The sequence below is a fragment of the Dama dama genome, chromosome 9 (genome assembly GCF_033118175.1).
Source record: "Dama dama isolate Ldn47 chromosome 9, ASM3311817v1, whole genome shotgun sequence".
NCBI classification, from domain to species: domain Eukaryota; kingdom Metazoa; phylum Chordata; class Mammalia; order Artiodactyla; family Cervidae; genus Dama; species Dama dama.
The window spans coordinates 91,329,708-91,353,263 of NC_083689.1; the positions used below are offsets into that span (position 1 = coordinate 91,329,708).

The 23,556-nt window shown below is 38.0% G+C and overlaps 1 protein-coding gene across 1 annotated transcript in view; it reads left to right on the plus strand.

The window, feature by feature from the left end:
• Positions 1-23,556, plus strand: part of ADGRV1 (adhesion G protein-coupled receptor V1) — a 549,629-nt gene that overhangs the window by 174,342 nt on the left and 351,731 nt on the right. The window contains exons 55-67 of the mRNA XM_061151999.1: positions 945-1,147; positions 2,815-2,991; positions 3,324-3,503; positions 5,430-5,609; positions 8,796-8,960; positions 12,599-12,716; positions 14,606-14,729; positions 16,507-16,645; positions 16,825-17,010; positions 17,275-17,507; positions 19,203-19,351; positions 20,955-21,156; positions 21,679-21,898. Coding sequence (XP_061007982.1) covers positions 945-1,147; positions 2,815-2,991; positions 3,324-3,503; positions 5,430-5,609; positions 8,796-8,960; positions 12,599-12,716; positions 14,606-14,729; positions 16,507-16,645; positions 16,825-17,010; positions 17,275-17,507; positions 19,203-19,351; positions 20,955-21,156; positions 21,679-21,898 — 2,276 coding nt within the window. The remainder of the gene's footprint in view (positions 1-944; positions 1,148-2,814; positions 2,992-3,323; positions 3,504-5,429; positions 5,610-8,795; positions 8,961-12,598; positions 12,717-14,605; positions 14,730-16,506; positions 16,646-16,824; positions 17,011-17,274; positions 17,508-19,202; positions 19,352-20,954; positions 21,157-21,678; positions 21,899-23,556) is intronic.

The following is a 23,556-nucleotide window of genomic DNA, read 5'->3' on the forward strand; positions in this document are numbered from 1 at the left end:
TAAATAAAAGGTTAAGTATAATATGTATGTATTGGGTTGGTCAGAACGTTTGTTTGGGTTTTTTCATAAGACAGTACAGAAGAACCTGAACGAACCTTTTGGCCATCCCAGTATTAAGACTAGGCTATGTGAAGGTTCTAAAATTTTCAAATAGAAACAGACATCGCTCAAGGACCTTTCATTTAAATAGCTGATGGAGAAAAATGACATGTAATTATTCATGTAGGTCTTTATATGTCTGTATATATGGGAACAGAAATAGTAGCCTTAAAGTAAAATGATCTGTTCATTTATCCATTCAGCAACCATAGCACCTAGTAAGTACCAGAAATTATGCTACGTGTTTTGGAAGCAAAGACGTGGTATTCGGTCGATAGAAACTGACAGACTGGTAGGGAAGATTGACATGCCTTTTTTTTTTTTTTTTTTTTTTCATTTTTAGCAAATTAAATTTTAAAAATCTAAGAAGTGAAATAGGTTCTGTGAGATACTTTGAGCTCTGTGATAGCCACCTTTAAGAACAAACTTGCTCTTTTGATAATGAGTCATTAAATGACTTGGTGTGTTTAATTTTTCATTTTTGAAGAATCTTCTTAGCATTTGTCATTAGCCCCTCTGCTCATCCTCCAGGTATGCGCTTCTTGGTATTTTCAGCAGTTTCTGTTAATGGGCATGCCATGTGCAACATAGAGGGGAGAGAGACCCAGAAGTGAGGGTTTAAAACTGGGAATTACTGCCGGCGGTGTATGGCGATCCTTGGCACAACTCTGGTCACTGCTTGGGAAAAGCACGAACTGTTCCTTGGGAGTATACGTTGTCTTTGCTTTGTCTGTCTTGCTTTCCCTGTCTGGAAGAGATAGTCAGAACACTCCAGCCTCAGTGCTTAGAATAGCACCAACAGCTATTGGAAACGTTTACTTACTTGAGGCACGTCTGTCTTGTAGAGAACGTCACCGCTCTTCAGTTACAAATCGTTCGAGATAAAGGATTACTTGGAGACATAGCCATTCAGTTGGTAGCTAAACCCAATTTCTTACTGCACATCAATAATCAAGCCACTGAGAATGAAGACTATGTGCTACAAGAAACAATGATAATAATGAAAGAAAACATGAAAGAAACTTATGTCAAAGTTGCCATTTTGCCGGTGAGTCTAAATGGCAACCCACTCCGGTGTTCTTGCCTGGAGAATCCCAGGGACGGGGGAGCCTGGTGGGCTGCCGTCTATGGGGTCGCACAGAGTCGGACACGACTGAAGTGACTTAGCAGCAGCAGCAGCAGCTAGGCGTCAATGAGTATGATATAATAATAAAGGAAAATGAAGATGAAAGATGAAAATGTGATGCTCTTAAAGGTAAAATCTTTAAAAAATAGACTTTGAAAATATTAAGGTGTAAGTACTCTAATGCTCCCACTCCCCCTAATATTTAATGTGTGTGCTCAGTCACTCAGGCATGTCTGGGTCTTTGCAACACTATAGTCCACCAGGCTCCTCTGTCTGTGGAATTTTCCAGGCAAGAATACTGGAGTTGGTTGTTATTTTCTTCTCCAGGGGATCTTCCTGACCTAGGGATTGAAGCTGTGTCTCCAGCATCTCCTGTTTTGCAGGTGGATTTTTTACCACTGAGCCACCAGGGAAGCCCCTAATATTTAATAATAAATGAATATTTTGTAATTAAAGTTAAAAATAACAGGTGTATTCATTCTTTATTTTTGAACTGGAATATTGTTGGAATGACCTTTGAAGCATTGAATTTAGGTTGATTATATTCTGGTTGGATCCTCTATTCTGTTGGTTTGTTAGTTGTTTTCAACTAATGACGGAATGAATAAAATGCCCACGTTCATCTGGTTATTTTGATTATTGATTTGATATGATTACTTGAATTAAGATTAGTCTTCAGATGGATTAGATCATTCTCTTTCTCTCCTTTGTCTAAGGAGAATGTGTATACACTTTGTATGTACATCTGTAATGAAGCAAAGGAAACTGAAATTGGTTAATAGTGTTATCACTAATATATCTTTATATATTGTGTACTATATAATATAATATTATTGAGTGAATATAATAATATAGTGTTATTAATAGTGGTATTCATGGTATTAGATAATAGTGGCGGCTTCTGGAGAGGACATTCTGGAAAGACATGAGGGATGGAACAGAGATTTCCTTTCATTTTCACTAGGTATTCTTTCTATCTTTTGAAATTTTTTTATTACCTATTGAAAAATAAGATAACAATTTTTTAAAAGTTAATTAAAATATAAGATTATAATTAGATTTTTTAAAGTGTAGAACTTTCATTTTTAAGATGTATGTAGCATTTACCACCTTCTCCTAAATTGAGGGAATGTCATATATATAGAACATATTCAATAGGATGTGGTCAAAATTGTAGGATAGAGTTTTTTTTTTTTTTAATTTATTTTACTTGCTCATGAGTAAGTGGCTTCCATTGGGTAACATCACCCATATGCTTGAATATCCCCTGAGATTCTGAGGTTGTCAATAGTGAAAGTGAAGTCGCTCAGTTGTGTCCGACTCCTAGCGACCCCATGGACTGCAGCCTACCAGGCTCCTCCGTCCATGGGATTTTCCAGGCAAGAACACTGGAGTGGGTTGCCATTGCCTGTCAATAGGAATGTATTAAAATGTAAAAAAGGAATATTTTTTTGTGTGTGTGGTAGAGCAGCCCATTCCTGTGGATGTCATTTTTTACTGAAAACTACTGCATTTCCAATGCAAATTGAATGTATTTTAAAAAATAAAACACCATTTCCCTCTCTCCTCCCTTGGTTCTTGGCACCTAGGATGATGTTCCCGAGCTGGAGGAAGGGTTTACTGTCAGCATCACTGATGTGCGCCTGGTGAACTCTGACGTCTCTGCAGGACAGCCCGTTGTGCGAAGGCCGGGGCTGGAAGTGGTTGAGATAATGATCGAAGAAAATGATGATCCCAGAGGAATGTTTAAGTTCCACGTTACCAGAGTGAGATGAACTTTCACATATTTATAGTAATACAAAAGCTTGTACCTGCTGATTGGGCCAGTGTCCTGTATTTTCTGAAAAACATCTCTCAAAGTTTTTCTTATAGACTAATTCTTAAGCTCTCTTTGAGCTAGACCAAGGGATTAAGCAAGTTTATTTACAAAACATTTAAATGTAAGAGTTCTGAAGACTGAATATGCATACTTTTATCCAGCTATTAATTTGAAGAGTAAAGTATAAGAACTAGTAGTAGAGATAATAAATTTAGACAGTGATGAATTGTAAGAGTTACTTTTGTCTTGCATTTTAATTTACATATTCTTTACTTAAAGGATGCTGGAGTCATTACTGCCTATGAGGTGCCTCCACCCCTGAACGTTCTTCAAGTTCCTGTAGTTCGGCTGGCTGGAAGCTTTGGGGCAGTAAATGTTTATTGGAAAGCAACAGTGGACAGTGCTGGCCTGGAAGACTTTAAGCCATCTCATGGGATTCTTGAATTTGCAGATAGACAAGTATGCTAGTCACAGACATATTAGCATTTTTTGGTTGTACCTCAGACATTTTATAGGCATCTACCAAATGAACGTGCAGTGGTGATGGCTAAATGTATAATATTCTAAATTCCCATGTCAGGCTAACAGAGATACTGTTAGTTGATGTATAATTTATTAATGGACATGGAGAGAAGATATAAATAAGCAAGAATCTCACCCTTTCTGAGCTTTCCCACCTCGTATTCTATTTTAAATAAAGTTATAAACGGATAATAATTGGCTTAGAGGTACCTAAGAATGTATAAGATATTGCCTGATGAACTAGACTATTCCTATGAGTTTTAGGTTTTTTATTCTGTTTATTTCTTAATGTTTATAAATATAAATATTTATTTAGGATTTGCACCAAAAGTGTATACATTTATAACTAAAGATATTTATTATGTACATTTATTATTATCCAAAAACATTTTTTTTTTACAATTAAAAAAGACTAAAATGATAGAAAAGGAGCACAGTAGTTAAAACTGGAAAAAACTGAAAACCAGTATTCTAGATTTGGGTCAACCAGTGCTAAAAATTACACAATATTCCTTAAGATTTGTAAGCTTGTGAACTGGGCATTTTGCAATATGTAAGCATAAGATGTGTTCATAAATTTTTAAATCAGTAAGTGGAAAAAGCATGTGAACAATCAGGAAAATGTTAGTAACTTCAAACAACAGTATCGATTTACATGCAGTCTGATTTTGCCTGCACAGATATGTGTAGTGTACATCAACTTATTAGTTGCCCTTGGGGGATAGTAAGTACTGCGAAAAGATAAGCATGCAGATCTAGAGTTTCCTCCACATAAAGGTCTGTTGTTCATTTTGAAATCATGAGATTTTAGCAAATTTTGGACTATAAAACATTTTCTACTAAGAGGAAAGGAAATGTAGATTTTACATTAAAAGGAGAAACAAATTGACTTTCATTGAGGTGGCCTTCTAACTTTATATTATCAGTACTTTATCCTTTTCAGAAAGTTAAAGTCCCATCACTTAGCACCCTTCGGATCATCATTATTCTTAAATCTAACATCCTATAGGGCAAGTATTCTGTGTTCCACAGTATTGACGAGGTCCAGGCATTTTGATAAGCTTTTATTTTAACATTTGATTTTGTTCAGGTTTCTATTTCCCTGAGTATGACATCCAGATTTTTCATTTTCTCTGTTATTATATAAAGGTGGTTTTAGGTAGGAGAACCATTTCTTGATAAATGTCTATGTCATTTCCCTTTGGGATACAAAAAAGGATTTTAAATATGGACGACAGCTGGGATATTCTTGTGACCAATAGTTATATTACAAGCTGGACCAAATTATAAGTTATAAAATCTTTTAACATAGAGCCAGACAGATGAATAAATCCCTGATCACAAACTTCTAATAATAGCGAATTTGGATTTTCTTCCTTCTTGTCTTTTCCCCTATATTACAAGAACAGTAATTTGAAACCAAAGGGATTTACTTTAGTTGCAGAAGATAGTAATAATTTATGAGGTACAGTTTTATATCAGGTCATATTAATACTAAATATGCTAAAATTTATGTTTGTGCAGTGGTTATTAGAACCTGCATGACGTTTAAAATATTTTTGTTCAAGAATAAGACTTCATTGTTTTTTTGAGTCAGTAACTATATTTTATTACATATATAATTTCCTTTATTTTGGAAACAGTGAACTGAAACATTTTGACTTTGAAATGCTGTAAATATATGACTTTAAAATAGTATTATGACACAGGTGAAAATGCCTGCTTTTTTCTTTGGTACTGTGTTTCTAAATTCCAACTAAAAATGTTTGCCATCAAAAATTAGTAACACATTCTACCCTCCCTGCCTCTCCCCCTCCTTCTTCTTTCTCTCCCTCCCTCTTTCTTCCTTCTTTACTTTTACAGGTTACGGCAGTGATAGAAATCACCATAATTGATGATGATGAATTTGAGTTCATGGAGATGTTCAATATTTCCTTAATCAAGGTGGCTGGAGGTGGCAGACTTGGCGATGATGTTGTGGTAACTGTTGTTATTCCACAGAATGATTCTCCATTTGGAGTATTTGGATTTGAAGAAAAGACTGTAAGTGAAATATATCAGGGGGTGGGGGGTGCTTTCCTCTAGGCTCGTTTTTCATTTCATTTATAGTAGAAAGGTAATTTCCTTTTTTTGTAGATTTCATTACTCTTTACTTAAAGATTCTTTTCTCAAGGCTCTTTCGAGTTGACTGTGGAATTAGGGGCCAGTCCTCTACCTTAGCCAGTTTCACAGTAGTGAGAGCTCTTGGCATCAGGCAGTTAAAAAGGAGACACATTTCCATTATTGGGTGTGACAGGCCACGAGGTACTTTTGTCTAGACCTTCTGTTCTCTGCCTGCTCTGCTACCAGACTGCCATCCTCGTTGGGAGGAAAGATTCTGTCACGTTCTGACCCCAGGATGGTTTGGCTGGGGAGAGATTTATGTTCCTCACCTCTTGGGTCTTCTATCTTGATTTATATTGAACAAAACACTACAGTCACCCCTGACTCATGTGTTTCCCTATATTTCTTCTCTCTCCCCTCTTACTTCCCCTTGACTGCCTGCTTTCAAGACCTACAAGATGAGCCCAATTATTATTGGCTCAGCCCCTGAGAGAGAAAAGCTTTGACTAGTACTAAATTGTCTCTACACCTTAAATATAAAATAAAGTGTATCATAATTATTGACATGATGATTACGTCATAATTCCTATGACTTTATCTTTCAAAGGGAGTTTTAAGACGAAACAGCCACACGAATCTTTAAATGGTTTTGATGCACACAACTTTTCTGGCTCCTGTGTTACCTACCGTCCCCTTTATTTAGTCACTTACAGGGAATCAGTAATTCACCTTAGATCATTTTAAATAATAGCAAATTGTTCTAATGCTTATTATCTTTACTGTTCTCTGGATGCAAGGCTAGAACTATGGCTTGCCCTACAATTTAGATAGACACTAATAACTGCCTAATTATTTGACCACTGACATTTCAACTTCATAAGAAAATGGAAACTATCAAAGAACAGAGTACCTCTGCTGCTGTAGTCTCATGAGACTCCCCCTTGAGAAAGGAATGCGTGGAAGTAAGTGTTCTGTAAAGGGTGAAAGATTCACATGAGAGTATCTGTGAGTGTTCTGCAGGCAACCTAAGAAGTCTGAAATGCAAAAGGTATTAAGAAAAAAATAGCCGTAATATTACTGCGCTCAGATATCATTAGTAGATATTATTGGTATTTGGTTATATTTCCATCCAGGCCTTCTTTGCATATTTGCAGAGTAATAGTATATATGAATATGCAATTTATTTTTATAAAATGTATGAAATGTGCTAAAAATGTATTCTCTATTAGCTTCCGAGGTTAGATTATGAATGTTCAGGGTTTAAGTAATCCAGCCTCCAGTTGATGAAACCTTATAATAATGTTTTTACCTTTCACTTTGTTACACTTTTGGAGTTAGCTGTTGGGGAGTGTATTTACGAGTTTCTCTCACTTTTTGAGAAACTGAAGAGATCCGCTATTATTCATAAATAATTTCTATTTATTAATTTTATTTTAGCTGCAGTTGTAAAGTTTACTGCAAAAACCTTAGTGTACCCTTGATCTGGGAACTACTGTCTTACTGTAATAGCCTCAGATTCCCAACTTGTCTTATCATCTAAAAGTAAGATTTAGTCGCCCAAACTCTTGTTGTGAGGAGTGAGTTGTTATATGTAAAGCATATATAATTGGACTTTACCCTCAGTAGGTGTCAATTGCTATTTTACTTGTTGATAATAATAATAGTAGCTTGTTGCTCACCCTTTGTGGCTACTTTCCTTATATCTTATCTTTCTTTCAGCCAGAAACTCTTGATAACATGGAATTTATATTTTAACATGTATCTATAAGATATAGTGTTTTGTGCACATAGTGAACATTCTGGTAGCATTATTTGGTGACACTGATTAGATTCAGAACTGAAAAACCCTGAGACAAGATTATTGGTATTAATCTGTCAAAATTAATAAGCTACTCCCAGGACAATGTGCTAAATATACCAAAGCCCTGGGTAGAGCAGAGACTTATGGAAATACACTTGTGAAGCTGAAACTAGAATGTTACTATTTACAGAAACAAAAAGGACTTATATATGCAGTTTGTTAATAATGGATTTTTTCTTTCTTACTTAACTCTCTCTCATTTGCTATTTTTGTTCTCTGAGGAGTGGTATGAACAACAGTCGGTGTGGAATCAAATTATCAGAACTAAATCCCAGATTCCTTTTCTCCAAATATATGTATATCTTTGGCCCTCAGATTTCTTAGTTTTTGTGAGGCTTAAATAAGGTAAGGTGAAAATGTTAGTCGCTCAGTCATGTCTGACTCTTTGTGACCCCATGGACTGTAGCCCACCAGACTCTTCTGTCCATGGAATTCTCCAAGGAAGAATACTGAAATGGGTAGCCATTCCCTTCTCCAGGGGATCGTCCAGATCCAGGGATTGAACCTGGGTTTCCTGCGTTGCAGGCAGATTCTTTACTGTCTGAGCCACCATGGAAGCCCTGGTGTAAGACGTGACGCATAATAGAAACCCAATAAATATCAATTGGCTCCAGATCTCTACTCTTGGCACCAATGCAAAATGTCAAAAAAAACAAAACAAAACCCCAATTAGGTGTGTTTCTTGAAAATGGAAGGTGTTGTGCCATATTTTTGTGTCTATATAGCAAATGCATGGAATAGGCTCAGTTTGGTCTTTGCTTCACAGAGTCAATATATGTAATTCATATTAGGTCTGTATTGTGTGGGGAGTCTTACTGCCATAAAAAGAATCCCCAAATCTCAGTTCCTTAATAGTTTATTTCTTCTTTACGCCCGAGTCCTACATTGCTGTTCCTAGTTGAGGTCTTATGAATACCTCTTCTCCAACTGGCGTCTCAGGCACTAGACTCTCCATCTGTGACTCTGCCTCCTCTGGTCACCCGGCAAACGGAGACAGACGGAATATGGAGATTGTGTGGGAAACTGATGGCCAGACTATGATTAGCAGTCTCTGCCTATATTTTTTGGGCCAGATATTCGGTAACAATCTCCACCTAATTGCAGAAGAGGTTAGGAAGTGCCCAGCAGCTGAGTGTCTGGGACAAAAAGAGAATGGGATTTGGTGAAGCATTTTTTTTTTTTGTTTTCTGCCACATGATTATATTATAACATGCCATGAATAGAATTCTAGATTTAGAAATTGTGGTTGACTTTCTTTTTTTCAGGTAATGGTAGATGAATCCCTTTTGTCTGATGACCCTGATTCGTATGTGACATTGACAGTTGTCCGGTCCCCAGGAGGTAAAGGAGCTGTCCGACTTCAGTGGACCATAGATGAGATGGCTAAGGACGACCTCAGTCCTTTAAGTGGAACGCTTCATTTTGATGAGGTATAGTCATCATCAGGATGCCTGCAGTTTTTCTCTAATTTGTCTTTGATGTTCTTTTCCATAGTATTGCTTATAAATTCATTTGATGTTAACAGTATTCACTATGTCTGTAATTTTTTGAAATCACATGCACTGTGGGGAAATCACACACGCACACACACACACCCCTCCCTAAATGTCTGAAATCAAATTTAGTTTTGACACTGCCTACATCAACCATTAAAACTACTCTGCTGTCCACATTGCCTCCCCGATTGAGGGCAAAACCAGTCAAGCAAGCCGGACATCCAGCTGTCATCCCCATCTCCATCTGTTCTGTAACTTTTGCATATATTTGACAACCGAGATTGGTCAGTTTTCCCTTTTCAATACCCTTTCTGTCCCTTCTACTCTGCCATGGTTGTGACAGTCCATGCCTCCATCATCTCTCCTTGGGTAATCTTTTAACTTATGGTCCCACTCCAAATCTTTTTTCTGTCCGTTATCTATGCCTCTGACTTCTTTTTTTTGTTCAGTCGCTCAGTCGTGTCCAACTCTGTGTGACCCCATGGACTGCAGCACACCAGGTTTCCCTGTCTTTCACCATCTCCCGGAGCGTGCTCATACTCATGTCTCTTGAGTTGGTGATGCCATCCAACCATCTCATCCTTTCTCACCCCTTTCTCCTCCTGCCTTTCTGAAAGAAAGGTCTTGTTTTGCCATCTCTTGCTTAACCTGATCCATGCTGTCTTCTTACCCATAGAACTTTGGGCTCTAAAACATGGAACACAGAGCCTCTCGGAAGGAATCCTGGCTGTCCCTTTCTCCCAGTTAATCTGAGCAGACGGTTTCAGTGAATCCAATCTAACCAGAGCCAACTAGTAGTCATCAGTCAGACTCTGAACTCTTTTGTCCTGGAAGGAGGGATGGCTAAGTGAAAGAGCATTGACAGGCTGATTCTTAAACCTTCATGGAGATGTAAAAGACCAAGAATAGCAAGAAACTCACAAAGAAGGTTGGAGGGTGGCCTTCCCCAACTAAATTTAGGATAGTATGTATAAAAGGTAAATACGATAGTATGATTGGCTTTGAGATAGACAAGTAGGCTAAAGAGAAGAACCTGGGGAGTCTGGATTTATCAGTCTTTCATGGTTTTTGCTTCATGTTCGCAAAAATAATTCCTAAATTCATAAAAATGAAAACAAAAGGGAGTTAGTTAAAAACCAGAAAAACTGTAGAATTGGTGGATAAGTTATTTAAAAAGCAACGAAAAATAATCTCACAGGATAAGACCAAGTAAGAAAGAACTGTTAAAAAGAGAAAGCATAAAATTTTAAGAGATTAATTTGTATAACTCTAGACAAATAAATGTAAACACCTATATGAAATTGATTCTAATAGATATATAGTAGATGTAGAAAGTATAAGCAGATGAATTTCTGTAAACAAAATAAAATATAAGAGAGTAGAAGGTCCCCATGGTGGTTTTCTAAACGAAAACTGACCAAACATTTAAAGATAATTCCAATGAAACATAGCCTATTTTTTTTTTTTTTTTGAGTCTAGTGGCCTTTTATGAGAGCTTTCTTTTTTTTCTTCTTTTTCTTTTTTTTATTATGAGAGCTTTCAACTCCAAGCAACACGGAAGCAAATACTTTTTTTATTCTTTCAATTTTCTAATTGGTGATTGGGCTTCCCTAGTAAATAACCCAGCTAGCTAAAATTCTTTACTGGCTCAGCTAGTAAAGAATCCATCTGCAATGTGGGAGACCTGGGTTTGATCCCTGGGTTGGGAAGAGAGAAGGGAATGGCTACCCACTCCAGTATTCTGGCCTGGAGAATTCCATGGACGTATAGTCCATGAAGTCAGTGATGCCGTCTGCCAATCCATTTGCCACTTGGGACATTCTGCCGCCTTTTTTGAGGTATTGGTTTCTCTAATGGAATTAGTGATGCCATGTCAGATGTCACAGATGTTTCATCCACTCACGTCTTAGATTCTGATCAGCGATGACTCAGGAGACCTCTCAGTTGCCTGCCCTAGCCCTCTGTAAAATCCTCACTTGGCATGAGAAGAATTTAGAGATTACTTTGAAACTTCTTTGAAGATTTCACATAGTAATAATGAGCAGTCAGTTTTCAGTTACCAGATTCTAATCACTGGATCTGCTTCCCAGATGATTAGAAAGGTTTTCTGATGTTAGCATGATATTCATGCCAAAGTGGCACATAGTCTGATCTGTCCCGCAGGGAATAAGGCCATCCTTGATCAGAGTACTGAACACCAGGAGGGATAAGCTTGTGCGTGACCCTGGATTTGACTCTCTGCATCTTGTTTTTTGCTCTGCAGCCTGGCGCATTTCATTTACTTCTGCATAATAGCTGTGTTGTCCTTGGTTATTCAGCTCTGACACATCTATGTCTCCACTCTAACAAATGGCTGTGTAGCTAGGCACACAGTTCAGCTAGCTGATAGTGTGTGGAAAGTAGAAGGGGTGAGAGTGGTTTACTGTATTCCAGGAAGTTTAGATTTAGATTTTAGTTTAGATTTTCCATGAGTGCCTTCCTGCCTGAGGCAGGAAGTATACATTTTCCTAGCAGCTCTTATATAAAATTTTTAAGAAGATACTATAAAATAGAAAAAAAGGAACTCTGAAGAAGGAGAAGCTAGAGTGAAGAGATTAAAATAATACTTTTAATAAATAAAAATCTCAAAAGATGATTGCAGAACTAAGATTCTTATTGTTTAGTCTCAAAGTCATGTCCAAATCTTTTGGGACCCATTGGACTGTAGCCCGCCAGGCTCCTCTGTCCATGGGATTTTCCACTCAAGAATACTGGAGTGGGTTGCCATTCCCTTCTCCAGGGGATCTTTACAACCCAGGGATTGAATCTGCATCTCCTGCACTGGCAGGCGACTTCTTTACCACTGAGCCACCAGGGAAGTCTGCAAAACTGAGATAAGAGGAAATAAACAGCAGAATTCAAACTGTGGAAAATTGTTCAGTGATGCATGGGAAAAATTGGACTTTTTTCAGTCAGCATCGGAGGAGACCTTGAAGATAAAAATGATTTCTGTCATGGTTACATCGCAAAGTATTAAGCTTGTTGTCTTCTGTGTATTTGCTTTTCCTTGTTCTTTCTCTTCCAGTCTGTACTGAAAACTTACCATATGTTCTAAGAAATTACTGAGCTAAGTGTAAGACCAGAGAGGGAAGGAATAATATGAGCTCTCTTGAATCAACACCTGCGGAAGGAATAGGAAGGAAGCAGGAGTGTGTAGAAAGCAAGTAGCAAAAAGGTGTAGTAGGTAGATAACCCTTATAAGTATTAAACCTCTCACTGTGATGTATTTACATCATACTGTGACCATTTAACTCAAGTGATTCAACTTTCAGTGGTTGAAAATTTTCAGTAAATTTGAAAGTTGTGTTAAAAATTTCCCCCTTCTTACAGTTAAGAATCTTAGTGGGATTTTTGCTCAGAGCTAATTTTTATGTAATAATTATTTCTGGAAGAAACCCGTAATTCTAAAGGGTTTAAAGAAAGGGCACCTTTAAAAAGTGCTTATGAACTTAAATGTCATTCTGCTGATGAGAATATTCAAAATTTAAGTTTGGCCACTCTGAAAACACGTGTTGTCCTCTCATTTGGTGTAGACTGAATCCCAGAAGACCATTGTGTTGCACACACTTCAGGATGCCACGTTGGAGGAGGACAGGCGTTTCACCATTCAGCTGCTCTCAGTTGATGAGGTAGAAATATCTCCAATAAAAGGTAAGAGATAGTGACGTGTTTGGAAATGAAAAAGTAGTTTTTTGGAAAAATGTGACCAAATAATCAGTAGTTACAATGATGGGTAGTGTTTGTTTTTACAGTTCATAAAATGTCTGTTAAAACATGAGGATGTTATTTCCTACTTGAATAACAGCTAAGGACTTTTTAAAGCTAAAATTATAATACGCAGTATTGTTAGGGTCACACGCCAAGGTTTTCATACTATATAGCTGTGTGATTTAAAAAAAAAATTAAGATGTTTACTTTAGTAGTGTTCATAAAGTAAAATATGAAAGCTTCCTAAATGACCGAACAGCAGGGGACTGGTTAAATTTAACAGAATACTCAGTAGGTATTCAAAAAATGTGGCAGAAAAAGCCTTACTTGCATCAAAATTAAGAACATTTAATTCCATGGATAATTTTTGCATTCATAAAACTGGCTTTATAACAACGTGTTCAGTGTAATCCCACTTTTGTCATGTGCATGTCATAAACATTAGGAATTACTTACTTGAAATGTTGATAGTGGTTTTTGAGTATCTGTATTTTCTACACATACTTAAAATGACCACCATTACTTTTGTAATAAGATGTTGTTTTAAAACTTAGCCTGTTATTATGTCTCTTTCAGCCTATCTATACCTGTTTTCGTCATAAAATAACTGCTTAGATATTTTGACCTTTCAGAAACGGGCATCATAATTCTCATTTGCCTATGGTCCATGTGAAAATTTGTTTCTTACATCTGGAGAAAGAAGATTAATGGTGCTAAAATGGTTTCATTATATAATTCCCATAAAAAATGGCACAGCAGCGTTGATATGAAAGCTTGGCTCCTGTTGCATGTCCTTTTTTGAAATTAAGAACTTCATCCTGTGCAAGGGTTTGTAGCCAAAGAAGCAGAATTCTGTGGCCAAGGAAATTCTTAGAATTGTAGAGAGTATCATATGCTGTCACCCTGGATGCCACCTAGGGTAGTTAATCTTTTTGCATTTTTATCTAGAGTACTTTCCTTCAGGCATTTGAGTCAATCATATTTTTGCATTATATTCTTACATAAATCTTAAGTCAGCTAGCTTAGTTATTTACATTGTGTTAAACAGCAGAGTTGATGTTTCTCTGGACTAATTAGATGCAAGGACAAGAGTATACCAGTGGATCAAGGTAAATCATTTGTTAATATAAAAAAATTCGTTATTTATTCCTAACTGTGACATACTTACACTTGATAAACCACTGTTGGTACTATTAATCCATTGCCATAGAAAGTGATAGTGTAATAATCCAGTCCTTTGCTTCTTGAAACTAATGTGTGCTTCTGGAAACAAGTTCATTTAAGTTACTACCAGATTATGATATGAATACTCAAATTACTTGATGTGATTTTTATTTCCACACTTGTAGGAATACTTGACACATTTTATAAACATTTAGAAGCAAATGGTTGTCAGAAAATTAAAAATAAAAATGGGTCCCCAAGAATTCTTGCTTTTGCTACATAGCTAACAGATATAGCCCTCGAACCACATAGCCAGTTGCAGGGAACTGCAGAATGGTTACTGCAGAAGTGGATTAACGCATAGGGTAGAATGCAATCCCCATACTTGCTTGTCTTGGGAATGGTATTGGAAGTACTGCCCACTTTATCCCCTTTCATTAAAATGTGATCGTGGGCAAGTCATCTGCCTTACTGTCTTCAGTGCCTCTGTGTGCTTACACGTCTTCGTTGGTAAAATGAGGATAATATTAGCACCTAACTTACATGCTTGTCATGAGGATTAACTCACAGGATTCATATATATAAATCCCTTAGACATTGCCAGGTGTGTATTAAGTGAATACATGTGTTTTCTACATGAGTGGTATGATGTATCATCTTGAATTCAGGTAGCGCATCAATAATCATTCGAGGAGATAAGGGAGCATCTGGAGAAGTTGGGATAGCTCCATCATCTAGGCATGTCCTCATTGGAGAACCTTCAGCAAAATATAATGGTACTGCCATCATCAGGTAAGGGCTTCATGATTTTTATTGCCCAGGTGAGAATTTTGAAGTTGTATGTAATTAGCATTTTTATGCCCTAAATACATTGTTCTCAGTGCAGACATAGTCTTCTTATAAATTGGTACAGTCCTGGGGTGACAACACATTTTTGATAAACACTGAAGGTATGTTTTGACCTGTCTTGATGTTAAATCTGAGGTTTGTGGTCTTTAGATGATTTGCAGAGCCCGTGACGAGGAAAGCACATTGAGCAACGTCAGGAGGTCTGTGCTCTCAGCCCAGTTTTGTCACTTAGGCCATAAAATAGGAGCTGCTTGTGTATCTGAGCTACAAAATCATTCCTTAAAAAAATCATCTGAATCAAAGATTTTAAGATGTTCTAAAATTAGGACCTGTTATATAACTAAGATATTCCCAGGTGATGCAGTGGTAAAGAATCCTGCCTGCCAATGCAAGAGACACGGGAGCTGGCAGGTTAGATCCCTGGGTTGGGAAGATTCTCTGGAGAAGAAAATGTCAACCCACTCTAGTATTCTTGCCTGGAAAATCCCATGAACAGAGGAGCCTGGTGGGCTATATCCAAGGGGTCTCAAAAAATATGGACACAAATTAGCAACTAAACAAAAACAACAACAACATTATGATCATAGGCAATTTTGTTTATTATAAATTCTCTCATGAGGGGTGGGATAGCAACTATCAGTAAAGTAGCTGGATTTATGTTAAAACTTTTGTCTTTTTGGTTGTTTTTGCAGTAGCATTGCATGTATGAAGTGTTTCCTGTTCTTTAATCTGTTTGAACTTTATACCTTGTGTAGTACATGAAGAATCTGTACATACATTTTTTTAAAAAATTCCTTTCAGCCTTATACTTTTAGTGTTCAGCTTTTGCCAGTATTGTCAAACAAATTTACACAAGCTCAGTATTTTGGGTGTTACTGACTTAGGATTATCCGACTTTCATTTGCTTTATAGTTGATAGATAAGGTTGTTTAAATGCAAATAATGTTCTTAAAATAATGCCATTTGCAACAACATGGATGGACCTAGATTGTCATACTGAGTGAAGTAAGTCAGGCAGAGAAATGCAAATATCATATCTCTCATATGTGGAATCTAAAAAAGGGTACAAAGGAACTTATCTACAGAACGGAAATAGACCCACGGAGAAAACAAACTTATGATTACCAGAGGGTAGGGTGGGGGAGGAATAACTTGGGAAATTGAAATTGATACATACCCACTACTATATATGTAAAATGGGGCTTCCCCAGTGGCTCAGATAGTAAAGAGTCTGCCTGCAATACAAGAGATCTTGGCTCGAGCCCTGGGTCTGGAAGACCCTCTGGTGAGGGGAAAGGCAACCAACTCCAGCATTCTTGCCTGGAGAATCCCATGGACAGAGGAGCCTGGCGGGCTACAGTCCATGGGGTCGCAGAGAGTAGGACAGGACCGAAGAGCTAACACTTTGACACTTTGATATGTAGAATAGATAACTAACAAGAGCCTACTGTATAGCACAGGGAACTCTACTCCGTACTCTGTAATGACCTGTGTGGGCAAAGAATCTAAAAAAGAGTGAATATATGCATGTGTATAAATGATTCGCTTTACCATACAACTGAAACTAATCCAACAGTATAAATGAACTGTGCTCTCCTACCAGGTTTTAAAGAAATGCATAATGTTCTGGAAATAAATGAAAATTGTTTATTGTTGAAGGACTAAGCAGATATCTAGGAAAATAAAAATGTATTGAAATATACATTTCACCTTGTTGTAGCCTTATTCGTGGCCCAGCGATTTCCGGGGAGGTCACCGTGTCCTGGAGGATAGTCCCTCCCTCCTTGGAGGAATTTGCTGAAACATCGGGAAAGCTGACGATGCGAGATGGGCAGTCTGCGGCCGTTGTGGTGATACAGGTATCACGGTTACTGATGCTCTCACGCCCTTTGCTGTGAGTGTGCCTGTGTGTGGTTGGAGGGGGTGGGGGTGGGGGGGCGGTAGGCTTAGTATCACAGCCTGTTGTTGCTGATGTGATGTTTATTTTTCGCTAAATGTTCAGATTCTGCCCCGAATGGCTGTTTCTGTCCGTCTCTAGGCTCTGAACGATGACCTTCCCGAGGAGAAGCGTTTCTTTGAGTTTCAGCTCACTGCGGTCAGCGAGGGTGGAGTGTTGAGCGAGGCTGGCACCACCGCCAGCATCACCGTGGTGGCTAGTGACTTTCCCTACGGCCGGTTCGCCTTTTCTCAAGAGCAGCTGCGAGTGGCCGAGGAAGAACAAAAGGTGCGCGAAATGCTCTTTCTCTTTCCTATCACGAGCGGTCTCTAAAAGGTGTGTCTACGTTCACATTCTCAAGTTTTCAAGCTGATTTCACGTGCTCCTGTTCTCGTTTTCATGTCGACTTTACATACTTTTTTTTTTTTTTTAATCAATTTGCATAGAACTTCCAGGTAATCCTGGTAAGTAAAATTAGAGACGCTCAGAATTAAGTCTGGCGTGGTAGAGCACTCACCCAAACCAAGTGGAAAAACATTGCTTCTCGCGCAGGTGAACCTCACAGTCATCCGATCGGGTGGGTCTCTCGGCCGCGTGAGGCTCTGCTTGGAGGCCGTGAGCGGGACGGCCGAGGCCGGCGAGGACTTCCTGCCGCCTCCCGCGCAGCTCCTCTTTGAAGCCGGAGAGACGGTGAAGAGCGTGCACACTGAAATCCTTGATGACAGCCTTCCTGAAGGTCCAGAGGAGTTTTCCCTCGTGATGACAGAGGTGGAACTCCTGGGAAGGTAAAGTCAAAGAGAGAATTAGGAAAAAGAGAGAAAGGATGAGTCAGCCCTGGGCTGTGCAGGGATTAATTCTAAGCTCTAAGATGGTCTGCCCTGGCTTTTTCTCACATTCATGTGACACTGGGACGGGATGTGGTGGCGAAGCCTGTTAATTATACTACGTTGTAAAATATAGTTTTTTCCCCTGAAAGTTGAAAGTGTGCGTTTCCGTTGTGTGAAGTCACTCTGAGCAGCAAGAGAATTGAACACAGCGTTAGCTGGTAGTAATTGGTGAGAAAAGAGGGGAGCGGTTCTCTAGGTCAAAGGTCAGCTGGCAGCGGATTTTGGTTCCCCCATCTCTTGTCTCTACACCACAGAAGGGGCTGGACTGAGAGATTTCTTTCCTTGGTATCTCCAAAGACTGTTTTGTCTTCTTTGTGGATGAATGAGGTAGATATTTGCCCAATGGCATTTTTAAAGCAGGGGAAGAATTTTTGAGTCAGAGATAGTTGGGATTCATTGAAGATCAAGAATTAACCCTGTTGAGACTCTCTTGTTCTCTGATTTAGTGGGAGTGGCTTGATTAACAGGGTGGGAACACGTGTTCCATGATGAAATGGATGAAATACTCAGAGGTTGCGTGGCAGAAGGAGCACCTCAGCACCTCTGGCTCACGCATAACCTTCAATTGGAATCCTGTTTGCATTTAGATAGTTCTTAGAGGAAGTTTACTTGTGCATGCACCAAAAATGTTTTTGCATTGGTGATATTAATGCCATTTCTTAAAGCTTTCTTCTAACTAAAATATTTCACTGAAGGAGGCAGAATGTATATTATTCCCCTGGGGAAAATTAGCTGTGAGCTCACAAACCCTTCAAATCTTCAGTTGCCAGAAATGAGTCTGTGTCTGATGATGGGAATGAATTTGTCCTTGTATTAAATGTATTAAAACACGAGCTGGTCAGTTTTAATTAATTGAGTGAACTTTGATAAGCATAGCACATAATGTGTGATATTATATCTGTGTTTTTAACTAAGTAGGGCTTGAAGCATTTGTCCTCGTTGTTATCCTTTAAAAAACCCAATTCCTACTTAAGCTTAATTCTGAGGAAGTAATGTTTTCTTCCAGATACGTTTCCAGGCTTACTTTGATCTGAAAAGGAAAGTTTAGTATAAACCCAATTTTCCTAGTTTCTAGAAAACTTATTGCCTTGATATTAAGTTATGGTAAGCAGCTAAGCCATAATCCTTCTCAGACTGTTGATTACAGTTTATCTTAATATTTTAATGCCTAATTTCCTAATTTTGCCTTATATATAATCATGTTGATGAGCTTTCAAACTTTCAAAGCTAGGTAGGTTAAAAATACTAGGTAAATAGAATTTAGAAATTGAAGGACTAAAGTGGTTTAGTGTATGTTCAGCAGTACCTTCCCAGCCCCAGAAGTTCATTTTCCAACTCCTTCCCAGTTTCCTTATAATTTTATTATCCTCCCATGGCCTAAGTTTAGTAACATTGTATTAGTTTTGATTTTATCCAGGCAGTAATAACTGAGAGCAGTGCAGAAATCTATTTCAAACATCATTTCAGGAAAGAAAGGTATTTTCGTGTTGAGCTTCATGACTCAATTACAGGAGCTAGTAGGACCCTTCTTTGATTCATGCTAAACAATTCTGTACTCAGTTTATTTTATTTTATTTTTTATGACTTTGCAAGAGGGTATGATTTTACCATCCAAGAAAATGGACTTCAAATAGACCAACCTCCTGAAATAGGAAACATCTCCATTGTCCGAATCATCATAATGAAAAATGATAATGCAGAGGGAATCATTGAATTTGACCCAAGGTATACCACCTTTGAAGGTAGGTTCAGTAACCTTACTTATAAGTTTAGCACCAATTTCTGAATCAGAGTACCTGAGCATGACATTGTCAGTTTGAATTCCTACATGCATTTTCTTGGTTTGGGATGTGTGTGTGCATGTGTGTGTTTACATATATACTTTGTATTTATTTATGCCTTTATGTGTATATATTTGTATTCATTTTTAGAACATATTTTGAGTTACCTTCGGACAGTCTTGAATCTCACTCGTGTATGACAAAATGGAATGGTTAGGAATAAATTATTTAGAGAAATTATGTTTAATTTTAGGATTATTGAAATGTTTATATTTTGAAGAGTTTTATGAGTGTAGTTCTAATTTATGCAGTGCTTAATTTCCTTTGCAATTAAAAATCAGTGAATATTCATTTTCTAATGAATAATCACCTTTGAAACATTTTACTGGACTGCAGGCACAGATAGTACCTGGACTCCCAATCATGCTTTCTTCAAACCGTTCCTAATAGCAGCTTGCCTTCTGTGGCCAATTCTCCCCTCATGTAGAAGCGGAATGTGGGATATATGGTTATACATTCTGTACATCCTCCTGGGTAGAAGCAGTTGGCTGCCTTTCTGTTTTTATTCAAAGGCAGAATATGAATATACCTTTCAAAATAAACATTTTTTCTTATTATTGCAGTCAGTTTATCACCTTCATCGCCTCTGTCAAATTCTTTTGTTATCTGCCATTTTAAAGTTCATCAGAAATCACTTTAGGAGTGATTTATTATTGGCTTCATGGGTAGCATCATAGAAGACATCATCATTTTGCAAACTTCAACCTACAGCAAGTAGAAGTCAGGCTGCATTTTTATACCAAGAAAAAATGGGGTCTTTTTTCTGTTCTCTGATTTCTGTTTGATTCAGTGTCTTGGGGAAGATTTGTGCAACGCATAGTGATGATTATAATGTAAGTTCAGTACTACTTAGCCGTGGCTATTATGAACTCTATTAAATGATATTTTAATATACTGATATTAGTATAGCTGAAGAAGAAATAAACTTTTGAATAGAATTCTTAAGTTGAAATCAAACATCGAGGATATATGTTCAGATTTACAAGTAGATAGAAGCAGAAAAATGTAATAGAATCATATTTATATCTGGACTTTTAAAACACTCATATGATATAAATAACATATACCTTATTTTTTAATGTTACCAGTGTTTCAATTAAATATGCATAAACAATCCAGAATGGTTTCCTTTGAGTACAGTACATATGTTTTAAGTGTTTTTTGTGTTCGTCTACCATTATCTACCAATTCGTCTACCAGTAAGGGTTATTTACTTGTATGTGGCACACAGAGGCAGAATGCCTTCGCTGATGATTAAATCAATTACTTAAGTTCTAGCTTACACTGCTCACTCTAACTTTTGACTTTTGACACGCTGTATTTCTCCTAAAAAGTAAGTTGTGACGTGTTCACTAATGGTCCTTTAAAGCGAGAAATGAACTGCAGAAAAATTGAGTGCTTGCATCGTCCTGTTATATTTAATTGTCATGTTTGATTTAACTGAGCCATATTAAAGTCAGTTTCTTTGGTTGGCATGCCAATTCATCGCACATTCCTGTTCCAGTGGAGGAAGACACAGGGACGGTCATGATTCCCGTGCAGAGGCTTCATGGCACTTACGGCCGTGTGACCGCTGATTTCATCTCTCAGAGCTCCTCTGCAGTTCCTGGTGGTGTCGATTATGTTCTGCATGGTAGTTCAGTCACCTTTCAGCATGGGCAGAACTTAAGTTTTATAAATGTTTCCATCATTGATGACGATGAAAGGTAATATTACTGTTTCGTATGTAACATGCACATATGTAAATCATGAGTATTGTGTTCCAGTCCTTACCTGTGTTTTGCCCTGAAAATAGAATTTTAGATTATAGTTGTGCCCATGGAGAAATGAGTGAGGAACTCTAGGGGGTGGGGTGCAGGGGTAGGGAAAAAGGGAAGGAGAGACCACAGTGATTATGTGTCACTTTTTCTCAAATAGAAGAAGAAATACTGATTTTTGTTCTTCTAGATTGAAAAGTCTACAGTCAGAATGTGGAAACATCCTGCAAATCACTTCTTTAATTCATTAAGCAATTAAAAAGAGGGGAAGAAAGTTTAATAACTTGCAGGTTATGTAATATCGAAGTTGATCATTTCATGCTTCTAGCTGAGCACCCTCTCCTTAGCGCTTGGTGTGTGACTACTGCGCCTTGAATATGTATGACCAATTTGGCAAATGACTAGTTATTTGGGTTTTAGAAGCATTTTATTATGTTTAGACTCACAGAATTGCTCCTTCTTGCTATGTAGTGAATTTGAGGAGCCCATTGAAATTATGCTCATTGGAGCTACTGGTGGAGCGGTCCTTGGGCGCCATCTAGTGTGCAGAATCACGATTGCCAAGAGTGACTCTCCTTTTGGTGTAGTAAGATTTCTCAATCAAAGCAGAGTTTCTGTTCCTAATCCCAATTCCACAATGATTTTACCCTTGATGCTGGAGCGGACTGGAGGACTCTTGGGAGAGATTCAGGTAGAGTTATTTTTTCCCCCATGATTTTTAAAATAATTTTGATTGATAGATATGGTGTTGGATTTTCTTATTTCTCAAATATGTTCATTTATTCACAGTCAATAATATTTATTAATTACCAAGTAGATGTAAAGCAGTTTCCAAATCCTATGAAATACATAAAAATGTATGAGGCTTACAGCTGCCTTCAGGGAACTCTTGAGAGAAAGTTAACAATTAAATGAAGGATTCTGGTAAAACTCATTATGTCAGCAAGTATATTTGTTGAGTGCTTTCCATGTGCCAGACCCTGTCATGTCCCTGAGAACGCACAGGTTAAGAGGACACAGTTCATCCCTGTTCTCTTAGAATTTTCAAACAATAAGCAAACAAATTGCTATAAACTTCCATCTTAGAACTGCTTTTGCTGCATCCCGTAGATTTTGGATCACTGTGTTTTTGCTGTGGTTTGTTTCTCGGTATTTTTTTATTTCCTCTTTGATTTCTTCAGTGATCCATTGGTTGTCTAGTAACATGTTGTTTCCTGCTGGCTACCCTTGATTAGATGGTGAGGGTGTGATATTTAAGCTGAAAGAGGTGCTCATGTAATCATTAGGGGGGCTGAGCATTTGGGCAGAGGGATTAGATAGTGCAGATCTACAGACCTGGTATGCTTGAGGTGTGAAGAGGTGCACGAGGTGGGTGGGCTTGCAAATAAAGGGATAACAGCCCAAGTTAGATCATAGGGGCCGGTAGGTGTTTGACCACAGAGAACTTTCTAAATCAGATTGAAGATGAGTCGAAGTGCCAATAGGACGCCATCAGAGAGTTTTAAGCAAAGGAATGATATCAATGTCACCGGGTCGTCAGCTGACTTAGAACTGCTGTGAAGGAAATGGGTTGTCCAAAAGCCAGGGTAGGAGCAGGGAGGGGAATTAGAAGGGTGTCGCCCTCTAGAGCCCACAGCAGAGCTAACAATGACTCAGACAGGGAGAGAGGTACAGATGGCCAGGCATGAATAGAGATTGAGTATATTTTGGAGGAAAAATACACGAGGGCCGGTGGAGCCTGAGGGACAGAGAGGAATAAAGGTTAACCTAGAAATTTTAGAGGAGCAACTGGTTACATTGTAGTGCTGTTTATTAAGATGTCGAAGCTTGGGGAAAAGTAAGAGTTTTGCTTTGGCTTTGTTGATTTGGGATAGCGGCAGGACACCCCAGTGCAAGGGTCAAAACACCGATCTGAAAGGTGGTGACACGGAGACATTTGAAACTCTGAGGCCCGAGGAGTGTAGACAGGGATGGAAAAGATACAGACCCAAGTTCTGGGCTCCCAGCATTTATGGATTGGAGGAAGGAGAACCAGCCAAGAAGACTGAGATGTAGAGAAGGAAAATTAGGATGACTTGTGCCATATAAGTATCACGTAAGCCAAGGAAGATGGGATTCAGTGTTTCCAGAGAAAGAAGTGGTCAGCTATGTCTCACGCTGAACAAAGATGAAAGAAGCAAAGACAAGTGCCCAGTTTTCTTTCTTTATGGATGTGAGAAGTATATAATTTTAAATTACAGAAACTTTAAATGAGTCCCTTGTTTCAAAATAAAAATTCTGTTTCTTATAACTCTGATCATTTCTGTTCCTCTTTTTTTTTAAATTTTTTTTCCATTTATTTTTATTAGT